The 14,537-nt window shown below is 45.1% G+C and overlaps 1 protein-coding gene across 11 annotated transcripts in view; it reads left to right on the top strand.

The window, feature by feature from the left end:
• ARFGAP1 (ADP ribosylation factor GTPase activating protein 1) overlaps window positions 1-14,537 on the top strand; it is a 59,159-nt gene that overhangs the window by 13,857 nt on the left and 30,765 nt on the right. For 9 of the 11 annotated variants that reach the window (XM_063959244.1, XM_063959252.1, XM_063959250.1 and 6 more), the window contains exons 3-7: window positions 6,516-6,625; window positions 7,618-7,789; window positions 7,873-7,973; window positions 8,062-8,151; window positions 10,643-10,754. In XM_063959244.1, coding sequence (XP_063815314.1) covers window positions 6,516-6,625; window positions 7,618-7,789; window positions 7,873-7,973; window positions 8,062-8,151; window positions 10,643-10,754 — 585 coding nt within the window. The remainder of the gene's footprint in view (window positions 1-6,515; window positions 6,626-7,617; window positions 7,790-7,872; window positions 7,974-8,061; window positions 8,152-10,642; window positions 10,755-14,537) is intronic. The other 2 variants (XM_063959248.1, XM_063959246.1) reach the window with 1 other exon arrangement.

The raw sequence follows: 14,537 nt of genomic DNA, 5'->3' as shown, positions 1-14,537 counted from the left end.
GCGCGGCTTCCGGCGGTTCTCCGGGGCATGGGCGCCGTCATGACACCCGGTTTCACGTGGACGGGGGGCAGGTGACGTCATCAAACTGGTCCGCCAATCCAGCGCTGGCGGGAGATTCAAAGTCAGGCGCCAGACAGAGCTTCAGTGCCTGAGTATCGTCTTTCCCTGACGTAGATGCCAGCGCTCTTGTTCCCGGCAAGGATCTCTGCGGTTGTACTCCAGTGTCTCCGGCATTTCCAGCTACCAGTTCGCTGCACCGGTTCCAGTGTATTCAGCGGCCGGTATATCTCTCTGTGTTCCAGTCACCAGTGCTCCTAGGAATCAGCGTGGCTGCGGGCCTAAATCTCCGTTCTCAAGTTCTACAAACCAACAGCGTCTAAAACCCCTGCACTTCAATTCCTCACATCATCAGCGTCTCAGTCTCCGTTCTCAAGTTCTGCAAATCAACAGCGTCTAAAACCCCTGCACCAACAGCGTCTCAAACACCTGCACTTCAATTCCTCACATCATCAGCGTCTCAGTCTCCGTTCTCAAGTTCTGCAAATCAACAGCGTCTAAAACCCCTGCACCAACAGCGTCTCAAACCCCTGCACTTCAGTTCCTCACATCACCAGCGTCTCTGTCAGCGCTCACAAGTTCTTCAACCATCTGTGCTATTAATCATCATTTATAAGTTCCACCAGTTATCAGTTCATTTTAAACATCACCCACAGTTTCTTCAATTACCAGCATCTCTAATACTGCTCACTAAAACCCTTCAGTGGGTCTGGACATTTCCCTAATTTCTTCCTTTCTGGCATTTGACTTTAAGTTGTTTTCCTCTGCAATAAAGCTCTTTAATATTTCATCAAACTCCACTGTCGGCGTCCTGTATGAGGAAATCCTATATTAGGCCTCCCCTTTTCCAGCTCAGTTGTGGTTCCTCTTCCCAACCATCGGAAGAATCCCCGAGTTCACAACACCCTCAGTCTAGGCCAGTGACAGCGGCTCAGTTATTCCACCTAATTCCTTGGGTCTCCGACTCGTCTGGAGATTTATTAATCTCTACTGTATTACTAGCATCTGGAATCAATTTGTCACCCCTGCAGCTCCTACTTTGTGATAATGTTGCACTCCTTAAGATGCCGTTGGTTAAACAAGCGATTATAGTATGGAGCAGGTACATTCTATTTTGGGGAGGGATGGGATCCCGACACCCCATTTGATGCACACTCGTGCTCTTACTCACTTCACGTCCCTACAAATGGGATCGGTGTGGGGACGCTGGGGTGTTTGCTCCCTCAATCATTTGTACGCCTCGGGCACATTTATTTCTTTTGGACAACTGCAGCTTGAGTTTAATATACCCGCATCCTATTATTATAGATATATTCAGCTTCGCCACGCAATGCGCGTCTCTGTTTGGTGCTGCTCCACCTCTCCTTCGGAAGTCACCGGTTCACCTGCTCCTGGCTGATACTCTGGGCTCCGGAACAGTTTCTGCTCTCTACTCCGCTCTGCTCTGTGCCCATCATTCTGACAGTTTCTCACACCTTAAATCTAAATAGGAAGCGGATTTGGGACCGGTTACCCTAGATATTTGGGAGGAGGCCTTGGGGACCTCACGTACTGCTACCACCTTGGCTCATTTTTAACAGATACACTTGTTTATATTACACAGAGTCTATATCACTCCCACCTGTCTTGTCAGCATAGGGGGGCGGAGTGACTCTAGGTGCCCGAAGTGCGCCTCTCCGGACGGTACCTTCTGGCATCTATTGTGGGCTTGCCCGGTGGTGCAGGACTTTTGGCAGGCGGGGACACGGTTGGTGGCCTCTACGGGAATCCCCCTTGACGTGTTTACCCCCATTGTGTGTATCCTTGGGGTTATAGATGAGGAGATATTGGATGCACATTCTAAAAGATATATTCTTAACTTATGCGCTTTGGCCAAAGTATTGATAGCACGCTCATGGATGGCGACTACGGGCCCCGATATTAATAAATGGACTCCGTTAGTGAACTCTGTGTCCCATGAAAAGTTTGTTTATATTTATAGGAAAGCCCCGGATAAATTTTACAAGATATGGGATAGGTGGTTATCGTCTCCACTCTACCAGGGGACTCGTGTCTCTGCCCCGCATTGATATCTGGTCACTTAATGTAACAATATTGTATGAACAAATGAAAAGAAGTCACGACAATCGTTATGTATAACTTGTAGCTGTTTGCAACTTTATTTATGTATGTCTGTTGATGCATACAACATTCGCTGGTTTTTATCTGTATACACATAGAGCATACTTATGTACTCCAATGTTTTTGGTTTGTCTAGAAAAATCAATAAAAATGTAAATAAAAAAATAAAAAAAGAATCCTGGTCTTCTCCAGGAAATACATTTCCCCTGTCTAAAAAGATGCTAGCTCGTTATCCTATCTCTGCGGAGTTGAGTAACAAGTGAGAAACCCCGCCACCAGTGGACTCGCATGTAGCCCATCTTGTGGTGTCATCTACTCTGCCTATCACCACCGTCACCTCTTTAAAGGAACCGACGGATAAGTGTGTGGAGGGTTACTTGAAGTCTATTTACACTCTTACAGGTGCTGTACATAGACCCACTATGGCAGCCTCTTGGGCTGCAAAAGGCATTGAAGCATGGGTTCAAGGAATTGAGGAAGAGCTACCTCTGAATTTTTCTGACATTGCCAGACAATATCTGTCATATATTACCACAGCCTCCCACTATAATCAGGAGGCGGCCTCTGATGCAGGTGTTATGGTGGCCAAGGCATCTACTACGTCTATCCTGGCTCGCCGGATTCTGTGGTTACGCTCCTGGTCGGTGGACCTGGCCTCTAGAAAGACCTTGGAGGTGCTCCCTTTTAAGGGAGATATACTGTTTGGAGATGATCTAAACAAGATTGTGAGTTGGCGTCGACCAAGACTGTGTTTCTCCCAAGTACTTATCCTTCAGTTCCGAAGGCTAAGAGTACTACTATTTGTTCCTTGCGACCTCCAGGAAAAGCAAAGGGTCAGGCGTGCCCGAGACAGGCTCGCACTTCCAAATCCTCTAAGTCCAAATCTAAACATTCTTGGGTCGCCCGTCAGCCTGCTTCCAAACCAGATGAGCCTGCTGCATCACGGGGCGGGCCTCCCCCTGGGGGACCCCTGGGTGGGAGGCAGACTTCTGCAGTTCACCCAGGTATGGTTAAAGACCACTTCGGACGCCTGGGTCTCACGGGTACGCGATATTTCAAGAGACGTCCCCATCGCCAGTTTTGCTCAATGATTATCCCTTCGGATCCGGTAAAAGCACAAACTTTGCATTTGGTTGTCTAATCCCTTTTGGATACAGGAGTGATAGTGCCGGTACCTCTGTCTCAGAGAAGCAGGGGGTACTATTCAACGCGGTTTCTAGTACTGAAGCCGAATGGATCCTCCCGGCCTATACTCAACCTCAAATCTTTGAACAAATTTGTGAGGGTGTCCAAATTCCGTATGGAAACTCTGCGCTCTGTTGTACTGGCTTTGGAACCCAAGGACTATATGGTATCCCTGGACATACAGGATGCTTACCTACGCATACCTATTGCCATGTCGCATCAGCAATATCTTCGGCTTGCTATTGGCAACCTTCATTATCAGTTCCAAGCCTTTGCCTTTGGGACTGACTACAGCTCCTTGGATCTTTACCATGATCATGGCGGACACGACGGCCCTTCTACGCCGTCGGGGTATCAGGATCCTGCCGTATCTGGACGACTTGTTGATCCTGGCGAACTCCCCAGAGGTTATCCCTCGTCATCTGGAACCGACGGTCCAATTCCTAGAAGCCCACGGGTGGCTCATCAACTGGAAGAAATCCTCACTGGTCCCTGCTCAGAGCATGGTGCACCTGGGGGCATTACTGTACACACACAACCAACGTTTGTTCTTGTCTCCATAGAAGGCCCTGAAACTTCAGGACAGAATCAGATGCTTCCTCTCTCGCTAAAGAGTGTTGATACACTCAGCGATGCAAGTATTAGGCCTCATGGTGTCTGCTTTCGACATGGTAGAGTATGCTCACTTTAATTTCCACCCTCTGCAGAGGTTAATCCTTCCTAAATGGGATGGCTTGCCTCACTGGATCAGGTCTCAAATGATCTCCTTGACTCCGGAGGTTCGTCTGTCACTGAGTTGGTGGCTACAGGACGAACAATTGAGCAGGGGTCATCCCTTCTGGAGCTTCAACTGGATCCTCCTAACGACAGATGCCAGTCTGCGGGGTTGGGTTGCGGTGTTGGAGCAACACTCTCTCCAGGGTCAGTGTACCAAGGAGGAATTTCTCCTCCTTATAAACATTCTGGAATTGCGGACAGTGTTAAATGCGTTGACACTGGCCCTGCCTTTCATACAGAACAGGCCTGTTCAAGTACAATCAGACAATGCCACCACGGTGGCGTACATAAATGATCAAGGCGGCACTCGAAGCCGCATGGCAATGATGAAAGTGTCAAAAATTCTTCGATGGGCGGAACGCCATCTGCCAGCAATATCGTCCGTGTTCATTCATTCAATTGGGAAGCGGACTTCCTCAGTCATTGGGACGTACACGCCGGGGAGTGGAGTCTTCATCCGGAGGTCTTCCAACTCTTTGTGGAGAAGTGGGGTCTACCAGATATAGACCTGATAGTGTCTCGACACAATCACAAGGTTGAGGTCTTCAGAGCAAGGACAAGGGATCCTCAAGCAGCGTTCCTGGACGCACTGGCAATTCCATGGAACTTTCGGCTGCCATACTTGTTCCCTCCAATGTCACTCCTGCTCAGGGTACTACGGGAAGTTCAAGCAAGAAGTCACTCCAGCGTGGCCCAGACGGCATTGGTTCTCAGACCTGCAGGGTCTCTCGATCGAGCGTCGTCTTTTACTTCCTCAACGCCCAGACCTCCTCGTTCAGGGCCTTTGTGTTTACCAGGACCTGACAAGACTGGCTTTGACGGCGTGGCTCTTGCAGCTTCACTCCTGAGGGCCAAAGGATTTTCTGAGGCGGTTATTCAAACTATGTTGTAGGCCCGCAAACCGGATTCTGCATGGATTTATTATAGGGTCTGGAATTCTTACTTCACCTGGTGTGCTGCTAAGAATTGCGATGCATACAAGTTTAGTACTTCCAGACTTCTGGCTTTTTTGCAACAAGGCCTGGATTTAGGACTTCAGCTGGCCTCCCTCAAGGTTCACATTTCTGCCTTGTCGGTGTGGTTTCAGCGAAAAATTGTATCTATTCCTGACGTTCATGCATTCAATCAGGGTCTACTACGGATTCAGCCTCCCTATGTCCCTCCTGTGGCTTCATGGGAATCTGTCTGTTCTTAATGCCCTTCAAGAGTCTCTCGTTTGAACCTCTTGAGTCTGTGGACCTTAAATGCCTTACACTTGAGGTAATTTTTCTGTTGGCTATTGCCTCTGCTAGGAGGGTGTCAGATTTAGGCGTTTTGTCCTGTCGTCCACCCTTTCTGATTTTTCACCGTGACCGGGCAGTTCTTAGAACTCACCCTGGTTATCTACCTAAGGTGGTGTCATCCTTCCACCTTAACCAAGAGGTTGTGGTCCCGACCTTTATCTCTCCTGGTTTGTCCTCCAAAGAGCAGTCTTTGGATATGGTACAGACTCTCCGTATATATGTAAAAAGGACTGCCTCTATCAGGAGATCAGATTCTCTTTTTGTACTTTTTTGGTTTTCACAAACGTAGCTGGCCTGCAATTAAGCAGATCTTGGCCATGTGGATTAGAATGGTAATTGCACAAGCTTATGCACAGGCTGGACTCCCAGCTCCTGCTGTTATTAAGGCTCATTCTACTAGGTCTGTTGAACTTTCTTGGGTGGCCCACCGTGCCGCGTCCGCTGAACAATTGTGCAAGGCTGCTATGTGGTCCTCATCCATCATGTTCTATGCTTTTGATACTTCCGCCTCCTAGGATGCTACCTTTGGATGCCGGGTTCTTGTGCCCGCTACAGTGCGTCCCCTCCAATGAGGAACTGCTTTAGGACATCCCCGATGTTATTCCCTGTGGAATACCAGTGTACCACGCAGCAGAAAAGGAGATTTATGGTAAGACTTACCATTGTTAAATCTCTTTCTGCGATGTACACTGGATTCCACAGGGCGCCCACCCTGACCTACTTAGCTTCTTTGGGTTTGTATGGCATTAGCTGCCAGTCCCTTCTGTTGTGAGAATGTGGGTCTGTGTGACTAACATCTACTGTTTTTCTTACCTGCTACTGCATTGGACTGGTTAACAAAACTGAGCTCCAGTGCCTGGAGGCGGGGCTATAGAGGAGGCGGTGCAGTGCATCCTGGGAACAGTCAAAGCTTTAGCCTGTTGATGCCTCGGATCAATATCCAACTCTACACCCCCAATGTTATTCCCTGTGGAATGCAGTGTACCTAACAGAAAGAGATTTAACAATGGTAAGTCTTACCATAAATCTCCTTTTCCTGTGTATGACATTTGTTTTTAGTAGTAACCATGGTGTTATATCATTAATTTTCAGACCTGCTTTGAATGTGGAGCCTTTAATCCTCAATGGGTCAGTGTGACTTATGGCATCTGGGTGTGCCTGGAGTGCTCTGGAAAGCATCGGGGGCTGGGAGTCCACCTCAGGTAACAGTCCTGGTTGCGCCATATGTGGTTGTGCAAGAGAGCCACTGTACTGCAGGATGTGACACAGATCTGTCTCTGACCCTGTGCCATATAATGACTACTAATTCCATTTGACTCTTTCGCCTAAAACATTAAGGAGTATATTATCTAAGATGGGAGTTTTATTTAACCATATAAACCAATCCGATTCTACTTCTCATTTATGTAGCACCTTCTTGAAGATAATACCTGGAATCGTATTGGTTGCAATAGGCAACAACCCATATTAGTAAATTTAACCGTTGTCTTCATATATATTGTTCATGATAATTCTTACTTTGCACTTCAGCTTTGTTCAAATACCTAAATTAAAATGTAAGTATTTTATCCCTTTGTCACTAATTGGTATGGACACTGCACTGCTCTAAGAAGAAGTCCTTAATTAAAAGATGCCCTATAGCACAGGTTCTCAAACTCGGTTCTCAGGACCCCACACAGTGGATGTTTTGCAGGTAACCCAGCAGGTGCACAGGTGTATTAATTACTCACTGACACATTTTAAAAGGTCCATGGGTGGACTATTCATTTCACTTGTGATTCTGTGAGGAGACTTGCAAAACATGCACTGAGTGGGGTCCTGAGGACAGAGTTTGAGAACCTGTGCCCTGTAGGATTAATAGCTGAAATGATATAGCACTGCTTGCCAGTTTTTGTTCCTGTAGCACTTCTGGTAATGCCACTGTTTATGTTTACACCTGTATCGATCATTTTCTAATTTATAGTGTTTGATGTGAAGTTTATTAAACTGACTTTACATTGCTCAATTATAATTCAAAAAAAGAGAAGCATCACCTTTATTAAGCAGATTTAAAAAGAAAACAAAAGAAAATTATAGTTTGGGGAGGCAATGACCTAAAACATACTTAATGATTCTCCTAGGAATACTTGCTTAATACTGTTAAACTTTGAGGCCTCCTCCACCAGCAGCTGTTACTTCTCCAATTCCCTCATAGCTTTGTGCGCTCGGTGACTATGGACAAGTGGAAGGATGTAGAGCTGGAAAAGATGAAGGTTGGAGGCAACGGCAAGTTTCGCCAGTTCCTGGAAACTCAGGAGGACTACGACCCATGCTGGAGCTTGCAGGAGAAATACGACAGCAAAGTAGCAGCTCTTTATCGGGACAAGGTGCGTCTATGGATGTTATGGTCTTTCTGGTGTCTTGTCACAGTTTAGCAAGATTAATACTTATTTGTATATCACGTGTCCAGATTGCAACTTTATCTGAAGGACGAGAGTGGTCTGAGGAGACATCACCTGCACAAAACTGGACTCCTCCTCAGCCAAAGATGATGGGTGGTTCATCTCATCGGTAATTTTCTGGTTTTCCATGTGAATTTATCTGTTATGTTGGGCTTAAGGCAAACCAGCATGTGTATCACTGACTGTTCTGTATGCAGCTCAAATGCAGGAAGTGGCCACACAGGAGCTGCCTTTGGAGACAAAGCTTTTGAGGACTGGTTGAACGATGATGTCAATTCCTATCAGAGGTAATTTCCTGGCCCTATTGATCTTTGCATCTTGAGCTTTTTCTATACTCCTGTCTATTTCCATGCATTATTTCTTCTTTAAATACTTCTCCACAGGGTATTCTACAGTCTAACGAATGGCTGTTTAAGATTGTGTCAGGGAAAGAAAAAATAAAGTAAAACAAGACTACAGCAGAGAGTAATCCCTACAGTTTTAAAACTCAACCTGCTTCCTCAGGTGCAATGTCCTCAGTTGATTAAGTGAAAATCATTTGCTACCTCCTTCAGTTGCCTTAACGTCTGTACTGAGTATGCTTATCTGTCTTTTAAGAGGATACAATTTGTTTCAGTGCTCGGGACAAATTTCCTGATCTGTTAGCGCTACATTAGCATGGTTAGACGGTGACTACTTACACTATCGGCATCCAACAGAATCTGCTTTCTGTCCTATTCAGTATGTAACGTATAGAAATTGGTCGTCCTTTTGTTCCTACACACAGGACTTGTGGCAAATTTGGCCCAATATCAACTGTACTCCTGTGAGCAGTACCAAGAAACCTGATGGTACTGACCTTCACTTCAGCACTCTTAGGGGTATGTTTACTAAGGTGCAGGTTTATAGAAGTGGAGATGTTGCGCATAGCGACCAATTAGATTGTACTTTTTCATTTATCTAGCGCCTTCTAGAAGATGATAGAATCCAATTGGTTGCTATTGGCAACAACGTGATACAAATATAGTGCTATAAACCCGCACCATAAATATACTCCTTAGAGTTGGAGTTTTTTCTGTGTCTGCACTTTATGGTACAGTCAGTGTTTTATTCAGTTTTAGCACCTTTTGTTCTGAAGATAAACCATTTAAATGCATTCTTCAATCACTACATGACACAAATAACATGTACTTATGAAACTTACACGTTGGGCATGATGTAATGCTGCCCAAGTTCGATGCCCGTGAGGGATGCCGGACGAACTTGGAAGTTTTTTTTTAAATGGGCAATCATTTAAAAAGCAAAAACCATGCCTTGTAAGTGATTGTACCTTTAAAAAAAAGTCAGAGTTTGGCCGACATTACATCTGGCCCTATGTCTTAAAAAAAAAAACAGTGAGCAACTTTCAGTGCTCAAATCAATGCAGCGTATTCACTCTGATAGAGGAACTTCAAGAGTTCCAACAGAAACTATGCAAGCACAAATTTACCAGAGGAAATATGGGTATAACATGAAAAGAAAATCTCAAGCAGTCGTGTAATCCTGTTAAACAATGTGAATGTCCCAATAGTGATAAAGGGGTCTATTTACTAAGCCTTGGATAGAGATAAAGTCAATGGAGATAAAGTACCAGCCAACCAGCTCCTCACTGTCATTTTTCAAACCCAGCCTGTGACATGTCAGTTAGGAGCCGATTGGTTGGTACTTTATCTCCGTGGACTTTATTTCCATCTAAAGCTTAGTAAATAGATCTCAAAGTCTCTTATAATCAGGTGCCTAGTTAAACCCTCCACATGGATATGATAACCGTTATTGGGGTCACCTCCCATACAGTATGTCTGTTTGCTACATCTCAAATAAACGTAACATTTTCAGTTTCTTTTATTTCATTTTCCATCACTGCTGTTTTGTTATCGTTAGATAATAGGTGCATATAGGTAAACTTTAAAGTATAATATTCAGGCCGGTATTCAATTACTCGCAGTATAGTACTGCGGTTGAAAACAGGAGGTAAGCCTCCAGACGTCTCCCGATATCCCTAGTTAACTCCATTAGCCATAGCCTTAATTTGTCTGCAAGGTTGTTTTTAGTTAAACATGATATTTTGATCATAGTGGAAATGTAGATGTGGCAGTATGTAATATATAATTGAATAGTATTTGATAGTATTATATGTGAAACAGGAGGACAAGTGGTGGTGTGTATGTATACTGGCTCACTTCCACCACTGTATATAGATATGTAACTATTAGTGTGTGTATTTAAATCTTATACTTTGTAGATATTTATGAATAAAAACAAATGTGATACATCAGGGTAAATGCTACAGATTTCATATTTGAGATTAAGAAGTTTGTTCTTTAGTCTGGTAAGCTTGTCTAACAAAGTGAGTTTTTATGGAATTGAAGTTCTGGTGGATGGAGGAAAGTCGTGTGCCCACGAGTGGGTGCAGCGTGAAAAGTCCTGTAATCTGGAATGGGATCAAGTAATGATTGTGGTCCAGAGTTGCAGATGTTGGATAGATAGGAGTGATCGGTTTGGATTTAAGCAAAGAAGTGGACATTGGTGCAGTTTTGTAAATTACTTTGTTAGTAGATGTATTTTATATTGGACATGGTGTAGTTAAGTTCATTTGGTATACATTTTTTTTCTCTCAACTGAATCAGCACTCCAGGCATACAACAAGAGAGTGCTTCTAATTACTGAGGTGCGCAGAGATGAAGTGTATACATCTACACATCTCTGTATGAGCTATGAATCTGATATCTATATGGCTGCAGTAAAACTATTGTTTTCCAGTGGCAGTGGTGTTGGAAACCAGGAGAACCGATATGTCGGCTTTGGGAACACGGTGAATCCTCCCAAAAAAGATGATGATTTCCTGAACAATGCAATGACCTCTTTGTACTCGGTATGTTAAGATTTTTCAATATAAATTTATGTAGCATAATTTTAAGTTGCTCAAAATCTGACTTTTCCAAATTGATTCTGTAGTAGTGATTTGTTTACACTTAAATATAAATTTTGTTAGTACACTTTAAAAAAAAAAAAAAAAAAGAAAAATTAATGTACAATAGGTTTTTCCCACTCTAATGGATGAAGCACTGTTTTTTTTCCAGTGTCATACCTTGTCAGTATGTCTGTAAAGTAAAGACAGACTCATTGGGTGGAATTCAAGTGTTTGAAAAGTCGATTGGGTGTCTGTTTTTTCCTGTCTATTAGATAGCAAAAAACAGACACCCAACTGAATATTTCAAACAATTGAATACCCCGATTGTGCCAAGTTTATTTTTCAGTTCATGGTTGTAATATCTAGGGACCTATTTATCAAATATTTGTGGTAGAACGTGCAAAAACAAAAATTTTCAGGGACTACCCGCAAATATTAAATATAATCCCAATCTACCATGGAGGGGTCGCAGCAGATATCTCCATATGTCCATATCCACAGCCCTTCCATTTCCCACAGCAGAGCTGCGAAAACTGTCAGATTTACCACTTGGCCCTGGCAGCTAATGCCACAACTTCTTTGAGAAGGATCAGTAGGATCCCTCATTACTGGTGCCCACTCACACATGCGATGAACAATGTACCATGCACAGCTGGCTGAAATAGAAAGTAAAGTAATAGCGGATGCAATCACTTTACTTTTACTGATCGGTGCCCCTTGCCAGTGACTCGTTAATAATGCATCTAGGTGAATAAGGATTCTTTATTGCCGCAAATTGTGGTGATAAGTTAACCTTATCGGGGGCTGGCCGTGTCTTTGAATAAATATGCCCCTTAGTATCCATGACACTTTAATGAAAATCCTTAAAGAATAATTAAGTATGTATGTGTGTGTATATATATATATATATATATATATATATATATATATATATATATATATATATATATATATATATATTCTCTATCGTCCTAAGTGGATGCTGGGGTTCCTGAAAGGACCATGGGGAATAGCGGCTCCGCAGGAGACAGGGCACAAAAGTAAAGCTTTTACAGGTCAGGTGGTGTGTACTGGCTCCTCCCCCTATGACCCTCCTCCAGACTCCAGTTAGATTTTTGTGCCCGGCCGAGAAGGGTGCAATTCTAGGTGGCTCTCATAAAGAGCTGCTTAGAGAGTTTAGCTTAGGTTTTTTTATTTTACAGTGATTCCTGCTGGCAACAGGATCACTGCAACGAGGGACAGAGGGGAGAAGAAGTGAACTCACCTGCGTGCAGGATGGATTGGCTTCTTGGCTACTGGACATGAAGCTCCAGAGGGACGATCACAGGTACAGCCTGGATGGTCACCGGAGCCACGCCGCCGGCCCCCTCACAGATGCTGAAGCAAGAAGAGGTCCAGAATCGGCGGCTGAAGACTCCTGCAGTCTTCTTAAGGTAGCGCACAGCACTGCAGCTGTGCGCCATTTTCCTCTCAGCACACTTCACACGGCAGTCACTGAGGGTGCAGGGCGCTGGGAGGGGGGCGCCCTGGGAGGCAAATGAAAACCTTTAAAAAGGCTAAAAATACCTCACATATAGCCCCAGAGGCTATATGGAGATATTTACCCCTGCCTAAATGTACTAAATAGCGGGAGACGAGCCCGCCGGAAAAGGGGCGGGGCCTATCTCCTCAGCACACGGCGCCATTTTCTGTCACAGCTCCGCTGGTCAGGAAGGCTCCCAGGTCTCTCCCCTGCACTGCACTACAGAAACAGGGTATAACAGAGAGGGGGGGCAAAATAAATGGCAATATATCAATATAAAAGCAGCTATAAGGGAGCACTTAATCATAAGGCTATCCCTGTCATATATAGCGTTTTTTGGTGTGTGCTGGCAGACTCTCCCTCTGTCTCCCCAAAGGGCTAGTGGGTCCTGTCTTCGTATAGAGCATTCCCTGTGTGTCTGCTGTGTCGGTACGTGTGTGTCGACATGTATGAGGACGTTATTGGTGTGGAGGCGGAGCAATTGCCAAATATGAGGATGTCACCTCCTAGGGGGTCGACACCAGAATGGATGCCTTTATTTGTGGAATTACGGGATAGCGTCAACTCGCTTAAGCAGTCGTTTGCCGAAATGAGGCGGCCGGACACTCAATTAGTGCCTGTCCAGGCGCCTCAAACACCGTCAGGGGCTGTAAAACGCCCCTTGCCTCAGTCGGTCGACACAGACCCAGACACAGGCACTAATTCCGGTGGTGAAGGTGACGAATCAACCGTATTTTCCAGTAGGGCCACACGTTATATGATTTTGGCAATAAAGGAGATGTTACATTTAGCTGATACTACAGGTACCACTAAACAGGGTATTATGTGGGGTGTGAAAAAACTACCAGTAGTTTTTACCGAATCAGAAGAATTAAATGACGTGTGTGATGAAGCGTGGGGTGCCCCGATAAAAAACTGCTAATTTCAAAGAAGTTATTGGCTTTATACCCTTTCCCGCCAGAGGTTAGGGAGCGCTGGGAAACACCTCCTAGGGTGGACAAAGCGCTAACACGCTTATCAAAACAAGTGGCGTTACCCTCTCCTGAGACGGCCGCACTTAAAGATCCATCAGATAGGAGGATGGAAAATATCCAAAAAGGTATATACACACATGCAGGTGTTATACTACGACCAGCTATTGCGACTGCCTGGATGTGCAGTGCTGGGGTAGTTTGGTCAGAGTCCCTGATCGAAAATATTGATACCCTGGACGGGGACAATATTTTACTGTCGTTAGAACAAATAAAGGATGCATTTCTTTATATGCGTGATGCACAGAGAGATATCTGCACACTGGCATCACGGGTAAGTGCTATGTCCATTTCGGCCAGAAGAGCTTTATGGACACGACAGTGGACAGGCGATGCGTAGAGGAGTTATTTGGGGTCGGTCTATCGGATTTGGTGGCCACGGCTACGGCCGGGAAATCCACCTTTCTACCTCAAGTCACTCCCCAACAGAAAAAGGCACCGACTTTTCAACCGCAGCCTTTTCGTTCCTTTAAAAATAAGAGAGCAAAGGGCTATTCATATCTGCCACGAGGCAGAGGACGAGGGAAGAGACAGCAACAGGCAGCTCCTTCCCAGGAACAGAAGCCCTCCCCGGCTTCTACAAAAGCCTCAGCATGACGCTGGGGCTTCGCAAGCGGACTTGGGGGCGGTAGGCGGTCGTCTCAAAAATTACAGCGCGCAGTGGGCTCACTCGCAGGTAAATCCCTGGATCCTGCAGATAATATCTCAGGGGTACAGGTTGAAATTAGAGACAGAGCCACCTCGCCGTTTCCTGAAGTCGGCTTTACCAACGTCCCCCTCAGAAAGGGAGACGGTTTTGGAAGCCATTCACAAGCTGTATTCTCAGCAGGTGATAGTCAAGGTACCTCTTCTACAACAAGGGAAGGGGTATTATTCCACTCTTTTTGTGGTACCGAAGCCGGATGGCTCGGTAAGGCCTATTCTAAATCTGAAGTCCTTGAACCTGTACATAAAGAAGTTCAAGTTCAAGATGGAGTCACTCAGAGCAGTGATAGCGAACCTGGAAGAAGGGGACTTTATGGTATCCTTGGACATCAAGGATGCGTATCTCCACGTTCCAATTACCCCTCACACCAGGGGTACCTCAGGTTCGTTGTACAAAACTGTCACTATCAGTTTCAGACGCTGCCGTTTGGTTTGTCCACGGCACCTCGGGTCTTTACAAAGGTAATGGCCGAGATAATATTTCTT

The sequence above is a fragment of the Pseudophryne corroboree genome, chromosome 3, assembly GCF_028390025.1.
Source record: "Pseudophryne corroboree isolate aPseCor3 chromosome 3, aPseCor3.hap2, whole genome shotgun sequence".
Lineage (NCBI taxonomy): Eukaryota > Metazoa > Chordata > Amphibia > Anura > Myobatrachidae > Pseudophryne > Pseudophryne corroboree.
The sequence above is the reverse complement of the archived record's forward strand: the minus strand, read 5'-3'. Positions and strand labels throughout refer to the sequence as shown.